Source organism: Buceros rhinoceros, unplaced genomic scaffold (assembly GCF_000710305.1).
Source record: "Buceros rhinoceros silvestris isolate BGI_N320 unplaced genomic scaffold, ASM71030v1 scaffold7412, whole genome shotgun sequence".
In the NCBI taxonomy this organism is placed as follows: Eukaryota; Metazoa; Chordata; class Aves; order Bucerotiformes; family Bucerotidae; genus Buceros; species Buceros rhinoceros.
Genome location: NW_010398255.1, coordinates 21,632 through 30,519, shown reverse-complemented (window position 1 = coordinate 30,519; position 8,888 = coordinate 21,632). Strand labels below are relative to the sequence as shown.

General features: G+C 56.8%; 1 protein-coding gene across 1 annotated transcript in view; it reads left to right on the top strand.

Moving 5' to 3' along the window:
• LOC104488926 overlaps nucleotides 1–6,412 on the top strand; it is a 32,463-nt gene extending 26,051 nt beyond the window's left edge. Inside the window, exon 5 of the mRNA XM_010131026.1 lies at nucleotides 6,284–6,412. Within this exon, the coding sequence (XP_010129328.1) occupies nucleotides 6,284–6,412 (129 nt within the window). The remainder of the gene's footprint in view (nucleotides 1–6,283) is intronic.
• Nucleotides 6,413–8,888: the final 2,476 nt, after the last annotated feature.

The following is an 8,888-nucleotide window of genomic DNA, read 5'->3' as shown; positions in this document are numbered from 1 at the left end:
CACATCTAGGTTACGGAGCAGAGGGAGCGGGGGGTAGGGAACGGCAGAAGGTCACAGTGGCTCTGCATTGTTTTCATGTCCAAGATGTCAGGTCAGGCACATCCTTTTCCACTGCATCCCATCCCGCTGCGGTTGCTCCCTGCTCCCCTTTGTGTGGCTGTGAGAAGCTGGCACTTGTTCCCTCTCCCAGTCCCCAGAGCTGCAATCCTCCGATAATACACCCCCTGCCTGCGCCTGGCTTCCACAGCTGGGGCGGTTTGTCCAGAGGCAAGCGCACCGCGTCAGCGTGCGTTCACAGCCTGCCCGTGCCGGGGTGATGAGTACTCGCTCTGCAGTTTTAATTTGGTTTCTCTAAGTCGGAAGCAGTGCTGTCGGCACTGGCTTGCCTGGCCACTGGGAATTAGGTTGCCCTGGCCCCACGCAGACTGGGAGCTGCACAGGCCCCAGTAAGCTCTATGTGCTGGCTCTGTGAGGAGAAGGCTCCCTGGGGAGCCTGGCCCGAAGGGAGAAGGACAGAGAGGGCAGCTGGCTGCCATCCCTCTGGACAGAGGATGGATGTTGATGTCACACGGGGAGGGCTGGAAGGAAGGAGAGGACAAGGTAGTGTCACTTGTGTGCGGACCAAAACCATTAAGGGCTCATTGAAAGATTTAGGGCCAGATTGTGTCTGTGCTTGCCTGGAGCTCCCCTCCTGCCCGCTCCTCCTCCCCCTCAGGCACACGCTGACCCCGTGGTGTGTGTGGGGACAAAGACACAGCTCACTACTAGCGGGATGTGTGTTCATCGCTGGTTCCTGAGAGGTTTGTGTGGCCTTCAGAGCACCATCTTCACTGGAGCAGTGAGTTCCCCTAGTTGACCAGTGAGCACTGACAACCTGCCCTGCTGACTGGCCCATCTGTCCCTTGTCACTGTGCAACCTCCTTCCTGCAGATTGGCAGCAGGCAAAGCCAGAGCTTGCAGGAAGCTGTCTCAAAGATGTGAGAGGGGAGAGAAGAAAGGCTTATCACACTGCTGCCAGCAAGGACCCAGAGCTGAAACTGGCCTGTGGCTGCTTTTGGGCAAGTGACCAGCCAGCATCTGCCAGGCCCTTTGAAGAACCTCCCAAAAACTGTTCAGTGGTGTCTGTCTGGTGGCACCTCTCAGGCTGGCACTTGCCATCTGACAACTCTTATGGGCACATTTGCAAATGTTTGATAGATTTTTTTTTTTAATTTTTTTTTCCTTTCTAAGAGGTATAGTGAAGTGTTTGAACTCTGAGCTGCTCTTTGCAGTGTGGTTGTGCAGAAGGACATAGGTGTGAGGCAGCCTTATGCTGGTGGAGGAAAACAGGCCTTTTAGGGGAGGGCAATGGAGAACACAGGAAACAGTATGAACTGAGGTTCTGTTTTCCTTGTTAGAACAGCATTTGGAGCTGACCTTTTTCTTGGAAGGGAAGGGAGGATAGTGGTCCTGAAATGAAGTTTCTGTCATGGTCTGTCTTGTAGCTATCCCCTGAAATGAAGCTGCCTGTGATCCTGGGGGCGGAGGAGAGACTCGCCCTTGAAAAGTTACTCTCTGAGCTGCTCCAGCTCTGTGACTGGAATAAATCGTCAGGGGCCCTGTTGGAGTTAATGAAGAAGCAGTTAACTGTGAATTGCAGCTCGGCTGGAGGAGCTGGTCCTGCCTGTCAGCCACTGTTTCTTGCAAACTGCCTGAAGCCAGACTGCAATTGAAAGCAAATCACCTCTCACCAGAAGGTTTGGACACCCAGGTGTTAATGAGTTCCTCCTGGTTGCCTGGCTGTGACGTGTACCATACACTGGAGAAACTGAGGCACAGGTGATGGGAAGCGGCTTGGTCAGGACTGTATCTGGAATTACAGTCACAGGCAGGGGACAGCCGTGTGAGTGCACTCCCCTTGCTCACAGCTGATGGTTTCACGTGTTGAAGTGTCTCTGGTTTCTTTTCTAAGCCCTTGGCGGGGCTGAGAGGAGGAGGACAGTGGAGTTCAGAGCAGGGAACGTGTAAGCACCCTGCTGGGGAGTCTGCCAGCCTTTACTCTCTCCGTGCTCGGCCCGAACGTCAGCACTGCTTCTGGCCACCTCTGCTGCTGGCCAGGGCAGCTGTCTCAAGTGGGCAGATGGCAGCCCTGCATGCATAGGTGCCAAGGCTCTGCTGGGGGCTTTTCCTTTCCATGCAGGGTGGTGGTGGTGGGAATCAGTTACGTGGTGCCTTTCATCCCAAAGGGCTTTTCCTAAGCAAGCCTACAGACTGCAAAGGGACCATTGCCCCACTCTGGGAGTATCCGCTGCTGCAAGGCAGCATCCTGTCAGCGGAGCTCTGCAGCATTTCCCAGCCCCAGGGCCGAGGGTAGGAGAGAAGGAACTCTGTGCTGGGTTGGCTCCGAGCAGGGGGTGGGCTGGCAGAGTGCACGAACTGAGCTGGTGGTGAATCCCGGCAGCGTATAAGAGCTCTTACGGAAGAGGCCTAAGGAGCAGTAAGCAGGGCTTAGTTTCATGTCACCCCTAGCACACCACTCCCTTCCAAGACATTGTGTTAGGTACTGTGATTTCACCCTCCCGTGGGGACTGCATCCCGCAGCTGAAAGCACGCTCGGAGCTATGATCGCGTTTGCTTTGCCCGCAGAGACCTGTGCTCCTGTGGAATCATGAGTCCCAGCTCCAGAGATTTCACAGGCTGTGCTGGGGCTGTTTTCCCAGGCTTCGCAGGGATGAGGGGAGGGTTTCTAGGAGGAATGTGGGTTTGTATTAGTAGGTTTATCCTTCACCTGTTTATTTTCTTCCTGGGCACTTTTCCCTTGCTGCATCAACCAATGAAGTGACACATGGGTTTATGGAGCAGTGGACTGTTTCTCTGTAAGACGATTGAAATACTGCATCGGTCTGTGGTGGTCTGTGGGGCGCCTGCGTCCAGCCGCTGTCTGCACCATCTTGAGGTGTGCTGCTTTGTTCATGTGCTTCGGACACGTGTCAAGCCTGGTTGTTGTTTACTGTCTATGTTCAGAGGTGATAACGTGTTTGGTGACTGCCTTACAGCACAGGTTTGCAGGAGCATGTGTCCGGGTGCCTGCTGACAAGTGTGTGACCGCGGCGGTCTGTACATGGTCACTTGGTGTGTGTGTGCCACAGGCTGGCTCCCTTAGGGGCTCACCTAACTCAGGTGAGGTGTGAGGTGAGGCAGCACAAGTGTCTCAGGAATTGAACCACCACCAGGCAGTTGTACGAGCAAGTGATGAGCTGTGTGCCCTTGGGCTGTCCCCTGGATGGTGCTGGAGCTCTGCCCTACTGAGTTCCGACCCAATGAGGTCCAGCTCAGGCTTGAGTTACCACGCGAGCAGACAAGATTTGGATGAGCGGAGACAACTCTCCTAGTGACTTTGAAGTCAGGAGGAGATCTGTTTGTGCATGGAGGGGTGTGGACCAATGACCGGAGCAGCGCACGTGTCGTGGGGAGAGCCTGTGGCGTGCGGGAGTGGGCGAGTGTGTGTGCAGGTGGATGTGGGTGTGTGAAGCGAACAGAGCGAGCAGCCGAGCATGTGTCCTCCTGGCAGTGCGCGCCTGTACCTCGGGCCGCTCTCCAGCTGAGTAAATACATGGCTGAACAAACGGGGGGCTCTGGTTAATGATTGCCATCAGCGCAGGGCCCTTATTAGGCTCCGTTCGTGTGAGTTACCCAGCTGCCCAGATGCCATTGGGGTGAACGCATTGGTCTGTAAAGTCAAGCGTGGAGTGTTTGTGCTCCGAGGAGCCTCTGCGGGGGCTGGCCTGGGGTTGCTCAGCAGGGGATGCCAAGCAGGTTTGTGGAAAGCTCCCCGGGGGCTGCAGCAGCGACTCCAACAGCCCTCCTTAGACACAGCGATGTCCTTCAGGCATCACAGGCCCCGGGTGCCCAGGGGAGGGCAGGCTGCCTGGGACACTTGCCCAGGCTACAGGGAGACAGCTGGCCTGAGCAACAGAGAGGGAGGAATGTGTTCCCCTCTCTGGCAGCCAGTCCTATTCATCTTCTGTCTGGGAAATGCATCTAGAGAGCTTTGCCTTGCACTACTTATCAGAGCCAGACCACCACACGCTGTGATCCCAAATGGTGTCATGGACTGAGCCAGACCAGGCCTGGTCATCCCCCAAGCAGGATGTGAGCTCCAAAGAAAACAGGCTCCTCTGCAGGGAGGGAGCGGGGCGGTTCGGTGCCAATGCCCGCAGTTTCCTGCAGCAAGGTCCCTGGCAGAGGTGCTGCCCTGTCAGCCATGGAGCTCGGGGCAGGACAGACCTGTACTGCTCAGGGATAGAAGCGACTGCAGGTCTCCCCCACTCCCAGGAAGAGGGCAGTTGCATTAATGCTTCTCCTGTAACTCTGCAGTCGGGCACAGTGCCCTTCTCACCCCACGCTCCCTGGCTGTGCTGCCTAATGCCAGCCATTGTCCTGTGGCCGCTTGAGAGGTGCCGTGGTGAAGAGGCAGGACTGGGTGCAGTTCGAGCCTTGCTTGCAGCTGCCTGACCACCTCTGAACCTCTGCATCCTCCTGTGCCTTCCCAGGTCCTTGCCCTTCACCTCCGCCCTCGTCCTGTGCCTCGCTCCCTCACAGTGCGCTGGGAAGGCTCTCTGCCCCACACGTGGGCATCAGAAGGCAGCCCAGAGAGAAACCCCGGGGCACCTTCCCACCCAGAGCCCACGGCTGGTGTGGATGACTTCCGTCTGTCCTCTGGAGCCGTCTTTGCCCAGCCTCTTCTCCATCTGCCGTCCGCCAGGAATGAACGGGTTCAGCTGCCTCCCCTCACCCTGTCTGGCGTTTCCAAACGGAGGGGCCTGCCAGGCTCTTTGTTCCTGTTCCCTCTTGGCACTGGCAGGCGACCTTCTCTCTTCTGGAGAAGGACGAATGTGCTGATTTATTCTGCCCCTGCACTTTGAATAGGGGTTGCTACGTTACCCTCCGGCTCTGAGGCTTGCCAGAGCACACACCATGTATAACCCCGCAGCAGGCAGCTATTGAGTGAAGGCCCTTAAATCTGCCTCGCCTGTTTCTTAAGCTGCTGGCCAAGGTGTCGGGGGGCTGTAGCAGGGCATGATTTGCTGGCTGAAGCTCCAGGCACGGCTGATGCCAAGCACCGCGCTGGCTTTTGCCGTTCTCACATGCCCATCTTAATTTGCAGAGGAGGCACCAGCTAGGCAGGACCACGCTGCCCACGCGGGTCTTAAAGAGGCCCTTTCTGACATGATGGCTGCTCTGTGGGGCTGAGCTGTGACCGAGGTCCTCGAGGCAGAGGCTTCCAGATGCTGCTGCAGTGCCCTGGGCCTGGCTCAGACTCTTCTGTAGCTCTCACTGGTTTGGCTTGTGCTGTTCGGAGAAGCCCATCTGAACGGCTTTCTGTGAAAAGCTGCATGTGCTCGTCCTGTGATGACAAGTTAAAGCAGAGCAGCCAGGGTCAGGGTCGAGGCAGGTGGCACCTAACACCAGGGCCTAGGCTGGGTCTCCTCTCACCGGGTTTTTTCAGACCGCTGTGGAAACAGAGGTAAAGCCCTTCCCAGCAGCGATGGGAGGGGAGTGAGGGCTGGGGACGCCTGCCCGTGTTCTGAGCTGCTGAGCTGGCCAGCATGTGGCACTCTGCAGCTCACTCCTCTCCCTGGGGAATGGGCTCTGCTGGGTCCCCATTAGACACTGCTGGCCTGTAGAGCAGCGAGATCTCCTCTCCTGGCCGCAAAGTCTCTGTGAAGCAGCTGCCCTGCTCGTGCTCCTGCTTGTGTAAGGAAAAACCCCAAAGTTCCTGAGAAGTAAAAGGAAAACGCTCCCTGTTTATCAGAGCAGAATCATTTTGCCACTGTAATTCCTCTGAATTAGTCTTCAGAGACGACCTGGTTTGTCTCCCTGCTCTAAAGGCATAGTAGATCGTCCTTCGAGGCCAAGCAAGCCTGAATTTAGCTTTTCCATGTGGTATCTTCTGGCAGGGTTGCTGTTCTGGTTCTGGGTCTCTAAATGCATCATGGATATCCATCCATCACGGATATTCTGAATATCCCATTCTGGATATTCACTTGGGGGATGCTGGCGCTGTGGATCTTGGTTGTGTGGGTCCCAGAGACCAGTCCTGGGGTGGGGGTGAGAACATGAGCAAAGCACTTGACTGCTTTCGTCAGTGCTGTTTGCTGCGAGTACAAGCATGACCTCCCCTTCCTGGAGGTGTACCTTGAGTTGTACCTGAGAGGGATGTGACAAAGCGCTTGAGGCAAGAGCTTCCCTCTTGGCAGCCTGTATGAGCGCTGACCTCGTCCCTCTTTTTATTCCCCTGCAGAGCACCAACGGAGGCCGCCCGCTGCCCCACTTCGTGTATGATCCGTCCACCTTTGCCTTCCGCTCCCTCAGCACCTTGAAGCCGCTGAGCCCCATAGCTCCAGTGGAAGAACCGTCATGTGCCTACTGAAGGAGTTTCTCCAAAAACCTCAGGAACTCTCAGCTAGCTGCCGGCCTGGTAGGGAGGAGGGGAGGTGGTGATGCGCAAGGTGGGAGCAGCAGCGGACAGCGGCATGTCTTGGCGGTGCCTCCTCTCTGGCAGCAGGAAGCGTGCGGCTTTGTGGCAGTGCCTCTTTTCATACCATTTCCATAGCTGAGGAGCGGCAAAGGGAGAGATTTTTGTCGTTCAGGGCAAAACAAACCAGTCAGGTCCACAAAGTGCAAGGGCAGCCGCTAAGGCAGTGTCAAACATGGGGATGGGGGTAGTTGAAGGTACCCCTGAGGGGTTCAGGGGCCAGTATGGCCTCCATGGCTGCAGGGATGAGTGACCAGGGAGTGAAACCGAGTCCAGCCAGTTTCCCAAGAGTACCTGGGTCTGCAGGGCTTTGCTAGAGACCTGAGCCTGCTTCCACTCAGAGTCGAGCTGAGGGTTGGAGACGGGCTGTACAGGCTGCCAAGCGAGAGGTTCCCTCTCTGGGATTGTTGTAATTGCATTCACCTCGGGTCGTCTTGAGTGAAAGATCCCGGGAGAGGGAGGTGGGCGGGGGTAACTGGCACATCCAGCTGTGTGTTCCAGCTGGTCTGCTGGCGGCTCAGAGAGAGCATCTAACAGGGGACTGAAACGGAAAGCATAAGCCTCCCACTTGTTGATCGGGGGTTAGAATAAATTCTAGAATGGATGCTTCAGTCATCCAAGGAAATGCAGTGCCCGCCCTGAGTTCTTTCGGTGTCATCAGAGAGAAGAATTTGGGGGTGACTGTGTGCTCTTGGGTCTCCTCTCTGCTGGGGCTGGTACCTCTCTGTAGCGTTGTCCCAATACCCTGCAGCCCTGACGTGATGCTGAAGGTGACTGCTATCACCAGCTAACAGAACAAGCTCTCCCCTCTCTCAGTGAGGCAGAGGAATGAGGCACCTGATAGCGAGGAACTTCTTTGGGTGTTCCCCACCCTAAGCCTGTATCTGGCTGAGCACGAGGGAGAGTGAGTAGTTTACTACATCTGCACCCAGAGGAGCAACTGTGAGTAATATAAAATAACATTTGTGTTTAAATCTGCTCCGGTGTGGAGGCCTTTGATGCCACTCTTTGGATGAGACCAGTGGTCAGTCCAGTTGCTAGTGGGAGGCCACGCAGTGAACCAGCATGCACTGGTGCTTTCTGGGCCCCTTGCTGAGACCCTTGGGGAAAGCCCAAAGGCTGTGTAGGCCTGGGGACCTCAGTCCCCCGCCCCTGCCCTCCTCCCTCCCCAGCCGCCTCTTGCTCGGGCAGGCGGGGCGGCTGGGTGGGGTGGTGAGGTCATCTGTCCTGATGCCACCCCAGCTCTGCCTGCTCTTTGGCTCCAGGCCCTCACAGCCCAGCCACCCCCTGCACCAGCACCCCTTCCAGGGGGTCGTTTGCGTTTGCTGGTGAGGTTCCTCTGGCAGAGCATTGTGGTTCCCTGCAAGAAGTCCTTCTCCCAGCAGAGGCTGATTCCCCTGCTGATCCTCCCCGCCCGCTGCTTGTCTTGTTTTTGATGGCACACCTCAGCTCTTTAACTGCTGCGCCATCGAGCTGCAGCAGTGCCGGGCGGGAAGGGCTGCCCCTCGCTCCGGACCAGACCCCCGTGCTCAGGAGAAGGGGCAGCCGCGGCCTGGTGCTGGTGTCTGAAGAGGCACGTTCCCTGTGCGGGTGGCTGGGGTGGCAGCCCCATGTCCCCAGGCTCTGCTCGGCAAGAGCTGCCGAGGCGCTGGGCCCTGTGGGTGCCGCAGGCACCTTCCCCCGGGTGGGAGCGGGAGCAAGGCTGTCCTGCTGGTATCGCTGCCTTTTAGTACTTTTGTAACTTTTCTGTCTTGTCTTTTTCAGTCAGAAGGAAAAATAATAAAAAACCAACGGCAATGAAATGAAGTGTAACAGCTGCTCTGTTCCTGCCTCTGGTGGGTCTCATTGCCATCTTCTGGGTGTTTGTGGGCAGGGCTGTAGGAGGGGAGGGAGCAGAGCGAGCTCTGGCACAGCACTGCCAGTCCGAAGCGCTCCCCAGCCCCAGCAAAAGTGGCTCTGAAACCAAACCAGCACGAGCTTTTCTGCAACGGCTGCCGGGCTCATCGCCCGTAAGAGGAGCTCCGGTGCGGCTGCTGCTTTGAGGTTAGTCCTGACACGGTACATTGGCCCCCTCTGGTGCTTCCATCACCAAGAAGGTGCTTTGGCTGTTGATTGATCAGGCCGGAGGATTCCCTCTGCTGCACGCAGAAGGGTGGGTGACCGCACAGCAGGTCGTTGGTGCGTGATTTCAGCCTCAGTAAGCCTGACTTCTGCACCCCAAGATTCTCGGCAGCCCTTTTGCTTACAGCCAGAGCACTTGTGCTCCTTTGCAGTGTAGCCCTAGCTCACCCCTTCCTCTGAATCTTGCTTTCAAAACTCCCTTGTGGGTGTTGGTAATGTGCACTCCCCACCCTGGCTGTCTCCGTGAGCT